General features: G+C 42.9%; 1 protein-coding gene across 1 annotated transcript in view; it reads right to left on the reverse strand.

Annotated features, from left to right (window-relative positions):
• The window catches only part of si:dkeyp-73b11.8 (BPTI/Kunitz domain-containing protein), a 60,354-nt gene extending 44,938 nt beyond the window's left edge, over positions 1 to 15,416 (reverse strand). The window contains exon 1 of the mRNA XM_060853660.1: positions 15,272 to 15,416. Within this exon, the coding sequence (XP_060709643.1) occupies positions 15,272 to 15,356 (85 nt within the window). The 5' untranslated portion in view covers positions 15,357 to 15,416. The remainder of the gene's footprint in view (positions 1 to 15,271) is intronic.
• Positions 15,417 to 16,413: the final 997 nt, after the last annotated feature.

A 16,413-nucleotide genomic window follows, 5' to 3' on the forward strand; every position in this document is an offset into this window, starting at 1 on the left:
GAGCAGCAAAATCAAAATTTCGGGCAAAAGCCCTTCATCAGGAATAAAGCTTTTGCCCGAAACGTCGATTTTGCTGCTCCTCGGATGCTGCCGGAACTGCTGTGCTCTTCCAGCACCACTAATCCAGAATCTAGTTCCCAGCATCTGCAGTCATTGTTTTTACCTATGGGATTCAAGTTCCTTAGTAAACCACAGCTCCCTCACTCGGCAACTTCCTTTTTGCCTGACATATACATACTTATCAAGGACACGCAGTAACTGGCCCTCGAATACGCTCCACAGTTCAATTGTGCACATCCCCTTCAGTTTCCTTCCCCATTCTATGCAACCTAAAACTTGCCTAATCGCATCATAATTGCCTTTCCCATAGCTATAACTCCTGCCCAGCGGCATATACCTATCCTTTTCCATCACTAAAGTAAACGTAACTTACTTGTGGTCACTGTCACCCAAAGTGCTCACCTACCTCCAAATCTAACACCGAGCCAGGTTCATAACCCAGTAATGAACCTTGTTGGCCTATCTACATACTATGGCAGGAAACCAACCTGCACACATTGGACAAAAACTGACCCATCTAAAGTGCTTGAAATATAATATTCCCAATCAATATTTGGAAATTTTAAGTTCCCCCATAACAACTATCTTGACACTCTCGCTCCTATCAAGGATCATCTTTGCTATCCTATCCTCTATATCTCTGGAACTATAGAAAACTCCCAACAGGGTAACCTTTCCTTTCCTGTTTCTAATCTGAGCCCATATTACCTCAGTCAATGAGTCTTCAAACGTCTTTTCTGCCACTGTAATACTGTCCTTGACCATCAATGCCACACCTCATCCTCTTTTACCATTTTCTCTGTTCTTACTGAAACATCTAAATCCTGGAACCTGCAACAACCATTCCTGTCCCTGCTCTACCCATGTCTCCGAAATGGCAACAACATCGAAATCCCAGGTACCAACCCATGTAGCAAATCACCCACCTTATTCTGGATGCTCCTGGGATTGAAGTAGACACATTTCAAATTGACTTCTTGCTTGCTTGTGCTTTCTTGCGCTCTTGAAATCTTAGCTCTGACTTTGCTACTCTCAACTGCCTGTGTACTCGAACTACAATTTAGATTCCCATCCCCCTGCTGAATTAGTTTAAACCCTCCCAAAGAGCATTGGCAAAATTCCCCCAGGATATTAGTACCCTTCTGGTTCAGGTGTAAACCATCCTAGTCCCACCTAGTCCAGAATGAGCCCGGTGTCCGAAACCCTCCCTCCTGCACCATCCCTGGAGCCACGTGTTCAACTCCTCTCTTTCCCTATTCCTCACCTCACTAGTGGCACAGGCAACAAACCAGAGATAAGCACTCTGTTTGTTCTAGCTCTAAGCTTCAACCCTAACTCCCCAAATCTCTGCCTTAAATCCCCATCCCTTTTCCTACTTATGTTGTTGGTACCATGACTTGGGGCTGCTCCCCTCCGTCTAAAGGATCTAGAAAACAAGTTCTGAGAAATCACAAACCTGGGAGTTAACACATCAACCGTAAGTCTCTCTTGTTCCCACAGAACCTTCCATCTGTCCCCCCAACAGTGGAGTCCCCAATGACTAAGGCTCTGCTCCTCTCCCCCCCTTCCCTTCTGAGCAGCAGAGACAGACTCTGTGCCAGAGACCTGTGTCCCATTTCTTACCCCTGGTAGGTCAACCCCCCAATAGTATACAAAATGGTATACTTGTTGTTGAGGGCAATGGCCATAGGGGATCCCTGCACTGCCAGCCAGTTCCCTTTCCATCCCCTGACGATAACCTTCTTCTTTTACCTGAGGTGTGCCTACCTCCCTGTAACTCTTCTCAATAATCCACTCCACCTCCCGAATGATCCAAAGTTCATCTAGATCCAGATATGGATATTTGCGGATGTGCTGCAACTCAAACAGCAGCATGCCCTGGATGGTATCATGTTTCTTGTGTGTTGTTGGAGCTGTACCCTTTCGGGCAAATGAAGCGTATACCGTCACGTTCCTGTCTTATGCCTTGTGGATAGTGAACAGGCTTTGGGAGTCAGGAGGTGAGCACTTGCCATCGTATTCCTAGATACATAGATTCATAATTTTATGAATCTATGTTCATCTTGTCTATATCCCTCATACTTTTGGTAAATTTGAAGTCAGGATGTAGTTTACTAAACTGTCTGAACTGCTAATATTAATGCAGTTCATGTTTAAATATTGCAAATATGTCATTGACATATTGGAAGGGATGGGATATTCATGGTCATTCAATCATGTTTCTCAGGGTAACCAACAAATTATTATCAAAAACTGTATTTGAAGTTTATCCCAATGTGCAGTCTAGCTCACATTACCTTGGAATAAGTTCTCTCAAAAATTTGATAAAAAGATAAAGCTGACTGTTTCACCTTGTTACCTTACAGGAAATACGAGACACATTATTTTCTAACAAGATGCTGCTGTCAGGCCAAAAGGTCATTCTGCCTCCACACAAATGAGTAATGTAATCTGAATTTCAGTATCAGTGTGGCATCAGTACATCAGTTCATACATACCACAGACTACCTGATTGTATCAAGCAGCCAGTGTTCCTTTGATTGCTCACAGTTGGCAGTCTACAAACTGGGTTCAATCAGCCCTTGTTTGCAAAATGCAAAACATTGAGTCCAGCACTGGAAGTGATTTTACTACTGGATGACATTTACTACATGATCCAAACTATGCTAAGAATTACATCAGAAACCAACTTAAGATTCTCAGTCTGGTTCACAGTGTAATTCATTTGCACTTGCAGGAAGCTACACGATAACACAATGACCATGTTCTTTAAACGTTGAAAATATGCAGCATGCTGCTGCGCAGAAGGACCTGGGTACATTCATGCTTGAATTGCAAAATGTTGGTTTACAGGTACAGCTGGTAATTAAAAAGGCAAGTGGAATATTGTTCTTCATTGCTAGAGGGATGGAGTTTAAAAATATGGAGGTTATGCTGCAGCTGTATAGAGTGCTGGTGAGGCCACACCTGGAGTACTGTGTACAGTTTTGGTCTCCTTACTTGAGAAAGAGAGTATTGGCACTGGAAGGGATGCAGAGGAGGTTCACTGGGTTGATTCCAGAGTTGAGAGGATTGGCTTATGAGGAGAAATTGAATAAACTATGCTTTTTGGAATTAAGAAAAATGAGGGGGGATCTTATAGAGACATAGAAAATTATGAAGGGAATAGATTAGATAGAAGCAGGGAGGTTGTTTCCACTGGCAGGTGAGATTGGAAGTAGAGGCCATAGCCTCAAAATAAAGGAGAGCAGATTTAGGACTGATTTGAGGAGAAACTCCTTCACCCCAAGGGTTGTGAATCTGTTGGAATGCCCTGCCCAATGAAGCAGTTGAGGCTACCTCAAGAATGTTTTTAATATAAAGATAGATAGATGTTGAACAGTATAGAAATCAAGGGTTATGATGAACAAGTGAGTAAGTGGAGCTGTGTCCACAAAACATCAGCCATGACCTTATTGAATGGTGGAGCAGACTCAACACTCCAGATGACCTAGTCCTATTTCTTATGTTTTTATGTTCTTTGTCAGGAAAAGGAATTTGTTTATACATTACACCTTTTTCATTGAGGAAGCCATCATGGAGACTGTTAATCACTGTTGCATTCCCCATGGCAATGCCCTAATCAATCAAAATTGAACTTCCTGGTCTTGTCTTTTCAGCTAACAATTCCTGCTGTTTTCCCACGTTAACTATTGAGCAACAAATCAGCAGCCCTGTTCTCAAGCTGCACAAGTCACTGTTCCCTTTCTAAGTTTTTATTTGGCAACCAAGTCCTGATGAGTACAAGTTCGAAAAGTGTCAACTCTGTGTCTTTATTTATATGTTTTTAAGATAACTTGTCCACTCTTGTTTATTCTTCTTGAGACAATGGACAACATTCTAAGTTTCTCAACATTTTGAACATTCTCTGGTTTAATCTTCTTTAGTCCAAATTGAATGAGTTCACACTTATCCACATTGATCTCTAATTGTTAGAGTTTCACCCACTCATTTACTCCATCAATGTTCCTTTGCAATTTACAGTTCCCTCCCACACTATTTTCCATTGCATCCTAACTTGGGAAATCATATGTATGGCTCAGCATTCCTTCATGTGGATCAATAATAAACCACGCTTCAAGGAACTGACTTGAAGAATCTTCAGTTGGAGAATTTGTTATAACAGGTCACCTCCTCCACTGCAATCAATTGTAGTTGGACTTTGGATGGTTACACAGCCTGACACCTCATTAAAAGCCCTGTATACCTGTGACTCAAAGGATTCTTTTGCGAGCTCACTGGACATCTGTGCACTTGGTGATAGCTTTGTGTATTGTGTAAACAAAGATTTGTTACAGGAAACCATGGCAATAAGACAACGAGAGCATTCCCATGACAGGGATCGTATGTGTACCACTGACACTGTAAGATGGGCAATTCTCAATATACAGCAGCTTGGGAAGTGTCAATTCAAACCTGTCACCATCCTACTCACTAAATATTCTTATATAAGTAAACCAGTTGATTTCCAGGCATTTGATGATACTATCAAAGGGTTCTTGGGTTTGAGTTGTTAAATGGAAGTGAAGAAGGTAAGAATTTAAAAGACCCATTTTTACTCAGTGGCTGCTGCTCCACCTGCAGAATTTGGATGGGTAAGTTTTAATTTGTTAAAGGTTTATTCTCCAAATTCCCTTTGGTTATTCTCTCTGTATTCTCGAATTCATTTCTCCAGCACTGCTTTCATCCATCTTTATGGCCAGGTTAATCTCGCATATCCTTTCGCCTCCCGGGAGATTAGCTCACCTTTAGCCCATAGTTCATAGTCAAAAAATCACACAATGCCGGGTTATAGTTCCTACAGGTTTACTTGAAACCATAAGCTTTCAGAACCCCACTCCTTCCTCAGTGAGAGAGAATACATTGACACAGAATTCATAAGTAAAAGATCAAAGGGTCATACAACTTATGCAAATGTATTGAACAAACCTAGATGGCTACCACGTCTTTAGTCAGTAAGAATGGAGGTGCAGGTTTTCGATTGATTAATATCCAAGTCCCTGAATTTCTTTCAAGTCAGTGCCCCAAAATAACTAAAGGTTTTATCAGTATACAGGTGACATCTCAGGTCAGACAATGTATTTTACATGTGAGGCCTTGTTTCAAGTCTGTGTCTCAACCTGGAGCCAAACCGATTTTATTTCCAAAGAAGGAATTTATAAAACATCGATTGTCTGCAGATTGTGTACTTTTTGAACCACAAATGTTTCTGCAAATAAAAATCTGCAAATACAAATTCACCCTATAGACTCATATGTGTGTGTGCGTGTGTGCGTGTGAGAGAGAGATAGAGAGAGAGAGAGAGAGTGCATGTGGGAGACAGAGGAGGGAGAGAGTGAGAGAGTGCAGGTGGGTGGGGGTGTGTTTGTTTCTGTCTCTGTGTGTGCGTGCATGCAGACTTGAGACAGTGTGTGTATGTTTGAAAGGGAGTGTGTGTGTGTACATATGAATGTAATCATACATTTGAGTGTGTGTGAGGGTGTGTGCATGAGAGAGCGTGCATGAGTGTGAGGGAGTATTTGTCTGTGAGAGAGTGTGTGTGAGTGCAAACCGTGTGTGAATGTGAGTGTGTATGTGTATGCGACAGAGTTTGCGTGAGTATGTGAGAGAGTGTGTGTATGTGTCTGTGTGTGTGTGTATGTGTGACAGTGTACAGTGTGGTGGGGTCATCTGTCATGTGACATGAACCTCAGATCCAGGTTGAGGCCAACTTCATGGGTACCGAACTTGGCTATCAGCCTCTGTTTGGCAACTGTGTTATTGCGTGTTCCGAGGTCAACCTTGGAGGATGTTTACCCGAAGATCCAAAGCTGAATGTCCTTGACTGCTGAAGTGTTCCCTGACTGGAAAGGAATATCCCAGTCTGGCAATTGTTGTATGGTGTCCATTCATCTGTTGTAGCATCTGCATGGTTTCACCAATATACCATGCCTCAGGAAATCCTTGCCTGCAGTGTATGAGACAGACAACACTGGCTGAGTCACCACACACGGTGGGTGGTGTCCCCATGTGTAATGGTAGTATTCATGTCAATGTTCTGACATGCATGTTGCCATGACAGGATGTACATTGTCTATTCCTGATGCCCAAAACGTCTGTTTTCCTGCTCCTCGGATGCTGCCTGACCGGCTGTGCTTTTCCAGCACCACTCTAATCTAAACACTGGTTTCCAGCATCTGCAGTCCTCACTTTTGCCTGTACAGTCTTGTGGTCAATTTTGTCCTGAAGGCTAGGTAGTTTGCTGAGAACAATGGTCTGCTTAAAGTTTGGAGATTATTTAAAGGTAAGAAGATCTTGGCAAGGTGCTCATCCTCATCGATAATGGTTTACAGGCTGTGAAGAACGTGGCATAGTTCCTCTACTCCTGGGAAGTACTTGGTGGAGTGGGAGGGGGAGTTGAAGTGTTCAGCCACAGGGCGGTGGGGTTGTTTAGTGTGTGTGACGATGAAGGGTTCCTATCAGTCGTATGCCATTTTTGTCTTCTGAGGAGGTCAACTGGGATCTTGGGTTCATGTCACACTACAAGTGACCCCACCACACTATATACACACATACACATGCCCTCACATCATGCACACACTCTCTCAAGCATACGTACTCTCTCTTTTCCACACAGACACAAGCACACACACTTTCTCTTTCTCACACACATGCACACACACATATAAATCTACAGGGTGAATTTGTATTTGCAGATTTATATTTGCAGATACAATCTGTGTTGTTCATAAAGCATATGACCTGTAGACAGTGAGAAAGTGAGGACTGCACATGCTAGAGGTCAAAGTTGAAAAGTGTGGTGCTGGAAAAGCATCGCCAGTCAGACAGCATCTAGGGAGCAGGAAAGTTGATGTTTTGAGCATATGCTCTTCATCAAGATTGTGGGGGAGGTCCAAGGAGGCTGAGACCCCACCACCAGAGATACATTTCCCTTCCCACCACTATCTGTGTTCTGCAGAGACCGTTTCCTCTGTGGCTCCCTTGTTAGGTCCATGCCCCCACCAACCCACCCTCCACTCCTGGCAATTTCCTATGCCGCCACAAGAGGTATAAAACCTGCATCCTCCCCCCCTCCCCCCCACCTCCATCCAAGTCCCCACATCCAGCAGGGATTTTCCTGCACCTCCACACACATCATCTACTGTGTCCATTGCTCCCGATGTCATCTCCTCTACATTGGGGATACAGGACGACAACTTGCGGAACATTTCATTGGCGGCACGGTGGCACAGTGGTTAGCACTGCTGCCTCACAGTGCCAGAGACCCGGGTTCAATTCCCACCTTAGGCGACTGACTGTGTGGAGTTTGCACGTTCTCCCCGTGTCTGCGTGGGTTTCCTCCGGGTGCTCCGGTTTCCTCCCACAGTCCAAAAATGTGCAGGTTAGGTGAATTGGTCATGCTAAATTGCTCATAGTGTGAGGTGAAGGGTTAAAAATGTAAGGGAATGGGTCTGGGTGGGTTGCGCTTTGGCGGGTCGGTGTGGACTTGGGCCGAACGGCCTGCTTCCACACTGTAAGTAATGTAATGTAAAAAAAACTTTCAGAGAACATCTCTGGGACACATGCACTAAACAACCCCATCGTCCTGTGGCTGAACACTTCAACTCTCACTCTACCAAGGACATGCAAGTCCTGGGCCTCATTCACCACCAGATTCTAGCCATACAATGCCTGGAGGAAGAACTCCTCATCTTCCACTTTGGGACCCTCCAACCATATGAGGTCAATATCGATTTCACCAGTTTCGTCATCTCCTCGCCCCCACCTTATCTCAAATCCAACCCTCCAACTTAGCACTGCCCTCTTGAACCACCTGTCCATCTTCCTTCCCACCGATCCACTCCACCTTCTGCTCTGACCTATCACCTTCACCCCCACCTTCATCTACCGATCGCCTTTCCAGCTACCTTCCTCCCAGTCCCACAGTTCCTCCCATTTATCTATCAGACCCCTTGGACCTCCCCCACCAAATTCCTGATGAAGAGCTTATGCTTGAAATATCGACTCTCCTGCTCCTCAGATGCTGCCTGACCAACTGCGCTTTTCCAGCAACACACTTTATTACCTGTAGACAGTCAGTCAATGTGGAATTTTATAAATCCCTACTTTGGAAATAAAACCAGTCTGACTCCAGGTTGAGACACAGACTCGAAACAAGGCGTCACACCTAAAATGCATTGTTTGACCTGAGATGTCACCTTTATATTGATAAAACCTGAGGAGCAGTGACTTGAAAGAAGTTCTCGGACTTTCATATTAATCAACTGAAACCTGCACCTCCATTCTTAAATAGCCATGTAGATTTGTTCAATACATTTGCAAAAGTTGTATGATCCTTTGATCTTTTACTTCTTAATTCTGTGTCCAATGTATCCTCTCTCACTAGCTGCCTAAGAAAGGTGCAGGACTCTGAAAACTTGTGGTTTCAATTTTGTCCACCCCAGTCCAACACCGGCACCTCCATATCTTAGAACATAGAACAGTACAGCACAGGAACAGGCCTTCAGGCCACCTTGTCTGATCCAACCTTGATATCACTCTAAACTAACATCTGCCTCCACATAGTCTGTATTCCTCTATTCCTTGCCTGTTCCTGCATTCGTCTATATGCCTTTTAAATATTGTGTCTACAACCTCCCCTGATAGCACATTTCAGACACCTGCCATCCTCTGCATAAAAAAGGTTCCTCACACATCTCTTTTAAACTTTTCCCAATCATCTTAAGCCTTTGCCCCCTGACATTTGTCATTTCCACCCTGGGAAAGAAACTCCGACTATCCATCCTATCCATGGCTCTCAGAAGTTTGTATACTTCTATCAGATCGTCCCACAATATCGACACTCTAGCGGAAGTTTGTCCAACCTCTCCTTGTAGCTAATACACTCCAATCCAGTCAACATCCTGGTAAACCTGTTTTGCATTCTCTCCAAGACCTCCACAACCTTCTTTTATGTGGCAACCAGAACTGCACACAGTTCGCCAAATGTGGCCTAACTAAAGTCTTTTACAATTGCAATGTGCCTTGCTACATCATACGATATGCCTTCTTATCTTATCCACTTGAGTTGACACTTTCAGGGAGATATGCAATTGTACCTCAAGATCCCCCTGAATATCAATACTCATAAGGGTCCTGCTATTTACTGTATACAATGCATTTGACCTCCCAAAATGAAATACTTCACATTTGTTCTGCTCAATTTTCCAACTGGTCTGTATCCTTGTATACCATTTAACAATTGTCTTCACTATCCACAACTCCACAAATGTTTGTGTCATCTGCAAACTTATTAGTCAGACCATCTACATTTTCATCAAAATCATTTATATATATTATGAAAAACAATGGTCCCAGCACTGATCCTTGCAAAACATTACTGATCACAGACCTCCAGTCAGAAAAACACCCTTCCCTGACTACTTTCTGTCTTCTATGGCCAAGCCAATTTTGTAACCAACATACCAGGTCAATTCACCATGGATTGCATGTAACTTAATCTTCTTGACCAGCTTATCATGAGGGATCTTGTTAAATACCTTAGTAAAATCCATGTAGAAAACATCCACTGCCCCACCCTTTTCTTTGTCACTTCCTCAAAAAACTCAATCAAATCTGTGAGATAAGACCTTCCCCACATAAAGCCATGCTAGCTATTCCTAATATGTTCATTCTTCTCAAAATGTCATTAAGAATTTTCTCCAATTATTTCCCTATTGCTATTGTAAGGCTCACCAACTTATAACATCCTGGATTATCCCTGTTACACTTCATCAACAGCAAAGTGACATTGGCTATTTGCCAGTCTTCTGGGACCTCATCTGAGGCTAAAGAGGACACAAAGACCTCTGTCAAGGCCCCAACAATCTCCTCTCTCACATTCTTCACAGCCCATCAGGTCCTGGCAAATACTCGTGACTTGGCCAACATTGTCTATATCCGCCATCCTATCCATGCTGCAAGGCAAGGTACATTGATGAAACCAAGCAGACGTCACGACACCAGATGAATGGACACTGCTCAACAATTGCCAGACAGGGGTGCTCCCTCCCAGTTAGGGAACACTTTACAGTCAGGAACATTTGGCCTTGGATCTTCGGGTGACCATCCTCCAAGGCGGACTTCGGGATACGCAACAATGCAGTCACTGAGCAGAGCCTGATAATCAAGTTTTGGTGTCAGTGGGGATGGCCTCAACTGCGATCTTCAGTTGATGTCACACTACAGGTAACCCCACTACACTATACACACACATACACACACACTCTTACACATGATTACACTCACACACAGACCCTCTCTCAGACACACACATTCCCCCACACTCATGCACACACACTCACAGGCATATACTCTGTCACATTCGCGCATACACACACTCTCTCTCTCACTCACTTTCTTACTTACTCTCCCTCACATGCATATACACACATATAAGACAGTAAGGTGTACAGATGCAGGAGATCAGAGTTGAGAGTGTGTTGATGGAAAAGCACAACAGGTCAGGCAGCATCCCAAGAGCAAGAAAATCAACATTTTGGGCTGGAGCCCTTCATCAAGAATCAAAATTTGTTCAAAAAGTACATAATCTTGTAGACAGTCAGTCCATGTGATGTTTTATTAATTCCTACTTTGGAAATAGAACCAGTCTGACTCAAGGTTGGAATAAAGACAGAGTCTAACCTCACACTTTTAATGCATTGTCTGAGCTGAGATATCACCCTTTTTTCTATAAAACCTTAACTTATCTCAGGAATGTGACTTGAAAAAAGTTCTGGGATTTACAATTTGATCACTCGAAACCTGTATCCCCATTCGAAGTGATTAAAGACTTAACAGCAATCTAGCTTTGTTCAATACATTGCATCATTTCTATGACACATTGATCTTTTACGATAAATTCTGTGTCCTATGATCTTGCCCCACTAGCTATCTGATGAAGGAGCAGCGTTCCGAAAGCTCGTGCTTCCAAATAAACCTGTTGGACTATAACTGGTGTTGTGTGATTTTTAACCTTCTCTTTGGTGAGTACCATTGTGAAGTGCTCATAAAGGACCTCACACATTTCCCCTGTTTCCATGCATAAACTCACTCCTTTGTCTTTGACTGTACTTACCCTTTCCCTCGCTACCCTCTTGCTCTTAATATACCTATAAAATGCCTTGAGATTCTCCTTAATTTTAATAGCCTTTATGACCCCTTCTGCCCATCCTGACTCAGTAGTTAGTACTGCTGCCTCATAGTGTCATGGACCCAGGTTTGATTCCACCCTTGGCTGTCTGTGTGAAATTTGCACATTCTCCCTTGTCTGCATGAGTTTCCTCTGGGTGCTCCGGTTTTCTCCCACAGTCTAAGGATGTATAGATTAGATGGATTGGCCATGATAAATTGCCCCTCCTGTCCACAGGTGCATTGGCTAGGTGGGTTAGCTATGGGAAATGCAGGGTTACAGGGAGAGGGTAAGGGAGTGGATCTGAGAAAAGACCTTGCTTACTCACCCTATCCATGCCCCTCATGATTTTATAAACCTCTATAACATCACCCCTAAGTCTCCGACGCTTTCAGGAGAAGAGCCCCAGCCTATTCAGCCTTTCCCAAAACTTAACCCTCCAACCTTGGCAACATCCTAGTTAATCTTTTCTGAACCCTTTCAAGTTTAAAACAAGTTTCCCACAGCAGGTTGTCCTGTGAATGCACCCTAAGCTATCCTCAAGCTACTGTTGCACAGCAATACTGACATAGAGATAGCCACACTAGGATGTCCAGCCATATTCATTAGTTCTGGATGTGGGTTTGCTTGCTGAACTTGAAGGCTTGTTTTCAGACATTTCGTCACCATACTAGGTGAGCTTCCAGATGAAACACTGGTGGCATGACCCACTTTCTATTTATGTGTTTAGGTTTTCTTGGGTTAGTGATGTCATTTTCTGTGGTGATGTCATTTCCTGTTCTTTTTCTCAGGGTATGGTACATCTGTTTGTTTACAGAGTTCTGGTTGGAATGGCATGCTACTAGGAATTCTCATGTGTGTCTCTGTTTGGCTTGTCCTAGGATGGATGTGTTGTTCTAGTCGAAGTGATGTCCCTCCTCATTTGTATGTAAGGCTACTAATGAGAGTAGGTCATGTCTTCTTGTGGCTAGTTGATGTTCATGTATCTTGTTGTCCAATGTAATATTCGTTACAGCTCTTGCAAGGTATTTTGTAAATGACATTACTTTTGCTTGTTGTCTGTATAGGATCTTCCCTGCAACAATGACTACAGTTCAAAAATTCTCCATTGGGTGCAAAACACTTTAAGATGTTCAAAGGCAGTGCAAGGTACAATACAAATGAAAGTTGTTTCATTCGTGAGTATGCATTCCTGAGGCAGAAGGTGAAAAGGTGCCATGCTTGCATTGGCAGAAAAAGCAGGCGAGCAATACCTGCTTACTTCCAGAATTCCCATTCATAGGAAAGTCCTCTCTCAGGTTATCACCTCAATGGATCAGGAACTCTTGGCAAAATCTGGGATGGAATTTCGTTCTCAGTTATAGGATATATTTGTGCTGAGCATTTAATATCTTGGAGTCTGCAATCTTGAAGCATATAGACTCCTCCCTAATGTCCTTGTCTTCGGCAAAACAGTGTCATTAGTAAAATACAGAATTCACTCCTTGACTTAGCTGTAGTGCGGTGAGCTCTAGAATTCTCTTGTCTTAAATCAGGAGAGGCATGAATTCAAGCCCTACAATTTCAGCTTGGTGCCCTAGTGCAGTTTTGAGGGAATGCTACCATATCAGAGATACTACCTTTTGAAAGAGACTTTTAATTAACGTGGTTATTATTGCATTCTCATTGAATAATAAGGATAGGAGCTGCATTGATATGATGTGGAGCAGGACAGGAAACAGAGAGTAGAAGTTAAGATTTTTTCTGGACTGAATTCCCAGAGGTCAGTATTGGGGCCTTTGCTTTTCCTCAATCCTTCATGTAATGATCTAACCCTAGTGTACAGGGCACAATTTCAATGTTTATGAATGACACACAATTTGGAAGAATTGCAAGGCAAATAGTATTAACTTCAAAAGAGCACAGACAGACTGCTGGAATGGTGCTGAAATAACATGGAGAGATGATTTAAAATAAAGGGCACAATTCTAAAGAGGGTATAGGCACAGATGGGACTGGGTGTGAACTTGCACAAATCATTGAAGAGTGCAGGACAGCTAGAGAGCACAGTTAATAACAAATAGGGATTCGTGGACTTTCACAATAGAGGAACAGAGTACAATAATTAGAAATTTATGTATAATCTGTGTTTGGATTTAGTTGAAACACTAAATCCAGTTCTAGGTACTGCACATCTGGAAGAATGTGACACTGGCGAGAGTGCAGAAAAGATTCACGAGAAGGCTTCCAGGGCTGAGAGACTTCAGCAACAAGGCAGATTGGGGAAGTTAGAACAGTTCTTCTTGTAGAAGTGAAAACTGAGAGGAGATTTGATCAAGGTTTTCAAAATCATGGGGGTGTATGGACTGAGCAGATAAGGGACAAATGATTTATATTAGTGGATGGATCAAAACTAGAGTGCACAGACTTGAAGTAGTTCGCTTAAAAAAACCTGTCAAGTATGATTTCCTTTAAGTGAATCCACGTTGATTTGAACTAATTTTGCCAAGCTTTTCAAATGCTCAGTTATTACATTCTCAATATTTGACTCCAGCATTTTCCCCACCACCATGTCAGCCTAATCGGCATAAAATTCCCTGTTTTCTCTCTCCCTCCTTTTTCAAGAAGTGAGATTACATTAGCTATTCTTCTGTCCATTGGAACTCCTACAGTGACAATAGAATGCTGGAAAACAATCACCAATGTGTCCACTAGTTCTAGGGCCACTTCCTCAAGTACCCTGGGAAACAGAGCATCAGGCCCTGCAGACTTACTGGGTTTTAATCACATCAGTTTCCCCACTATCATTTCCTGACAAATAAGGATTTCCTTCAGTTCCTCCTACACACTCGAATCTCTGTCCCCTGCCATTTCCGGAATGTTATTTGTATTCTCATTCGTGAAGACAGACCAAAATTATTTGTTCTACTGGTCTGCCATCTCCTTGTTGTTCATTATGTATTCACTTGATTCTAACTATAAGGGACCTACATTTGTCTTCGCATATCTTTCTCTTCACATATTCATGGAAACTTTTTCAATCAGTTTTTGTATTCAACAAGTTTACTCTCACATTCTATTTTCCCTTCCTGAATTGTCCTCCTCTGTTGAATTTTAAATTTCTACCGGTTCTCAGGTTTGCTGCTTTGTCTTGGCCAAGTTATATGCCTCCTGTTTGGCTTTAACATTACCCCTGATTTCCCTTGTTAGGTAGGGTTGAGTCACCTTCCCTGCTTTACTCTTATATTGGATAAGGATGTATAATGTTCATCCATGTGTTCTTTAAATGTCTGCCATTCCTATCCACCATCAACCCCTTAAGTATCCTTGGCCTGCCTACCCTAGCTAATGCATGTCTCATACCATCAAAATGTGCATCAAATGTACTGCCTGAGTGTGTAGTGGAGGTGGATTCAATTGTAGTCCTGTAACTTTGGGGCAGCACAGTGGCTTAGTAGTGAGTGCTGTTGCCTCTCAGCACCAGGGACCCAGGTTCGATTCCAGTCTCAAGCAACTGTCTGTGTAGAGTTTGTACATTCTCCTCATGTCTGCATGGGTTTCCTCTGGGTGCTCCAGTTTCCCCCACAGTCCAAAGCTGTGTAAGTCAGGTGGAATGGTCATGCTCAATTGCCCATAATGTCCAGAGATTAGCCACGGGAAATGCAGGTTGCAGGGAAAGGATGGGTCTGGGTTGGATGCGCTTTGGAGTATCAGTGTGGATTTGATGGGTCAAATGGCCTGCTTCCACACTGTAGGGATTCTAGGAACTGTTCAATGTTTGTTGGACGCAAACTGTCTACTGCTTTTCCTATACGACAACTGTGACTACATTTCAGATGTGGCTGTAAGGCACTCAAGTGGGACATCTTGAAGGAAGGTTTAATATATAAGCAACTTCTTTCTTTATTAATCTTGGACAGTCAGGAATATTTGATGATGTTAATACATATTTAATGCCCCATGAAGTTAAACATTGATTATCTCAATCAGATTGTTCCTTTTCTCATTAACTACAGGACTTACCCAAAGGCCTTTGACCAACAGTAAAGGCAATGAAATGGACGGCAAGCAGCCCGATACATCCAGTAAAGATGTCGAGATTCCACATGGTGTAAACGGACCTTCTGCTCTCTGTCAGTACTGTTCTTTTCCAAATTCAGTTGTTTTTCTGTTGAGAGGAAGACTGTGTTGGTCTGAAGTAAACATCTGAGTAACAGAAAGTATTTGAAGCAGAGAACTTTGTCCCCTCTTTGATAAGGAAGAATTAACTCATTGAACAATCAGTGTATGTTATTAGTATCTGTTTAATGTTTTACCAGAGCACCACTCACGCCAATAATTCAGCAATGATGAGGAGTCAATGGCCCAGTGGTGTTATTTTCAAACTATTCATCCAGCGTCCTTGCTAATGTTCTAATTCCAGCACAGTAGATGGGGGAGTTTGAATTCCATAAAAAATATCTGGAAGTAAGAATCTACTGATGAACATGAAACCACTGTCAATTGTCCAAAAATTGCATATGGTTCACTAATGTCCTTTGGGGAAAGAAATGTGCCATCCTCGCCTGGTCTGGTTTAAATGTGACTCCAAACCACAGGGATGTAGTTCATTCTCTGTTGCCCTCTGAAATGGCCTAGCAAGCCAATTGGTACAAAGTCTCAGCAAAGAAATAAAACCAGATGAACCTCCCTGCATTAGCCGAGACACCTGGAAAAGACAACAGCAAAACCCTTGTCAATCCTGCAAAGTCCTCCTATATAGTATCTGGGGGATGGTGCCAAAATTGGGAGAGCTGTCTCACAGACTAGTTAAGCAACAGCCTGACATAGACATGCTATTGGAACATGCTTGTCAGACAATGTCCCAAACACTGCCATCACCATTCCTGGATATGTCTGTCCCACAGGCAGGGCAGACCCAGAGAAGGTGACAGCACAGGTATGCAGTCAGGAGGGAATCACCCTGGGAGCCCTTAATATTGACACCAAATCCCATGAGGTGTCATGGCATCAGGTTAAACATGGGTAAAGAAGCCACCTGCTGAATACTACAAACCGTCCTCACTCGGCTGATGAATTAGTCTCTTCTCCAAACAGTTGAACAACACTTGAAGGAAGTACTGAAGATGGCAAGGGACAAAATGTACCTGGGGAGGGGGAGAATT

This window comes from Hemiscyllium ocellatum, chromosome 42 (assembly GCF_020745735.1).
Source record: "Hemiscyllium ocellatum isolate sHemOce1 chromosome 42, sHemOce1.pat.X.cur, whole genome shotgun sequence".
NCBI lineage: Eukaryota > Metazoa > Chordata > Chondrichthyes > Orectolobiformes > Hemiscylliidae > Hemiscyllium > Hemiscyllium ocellatum.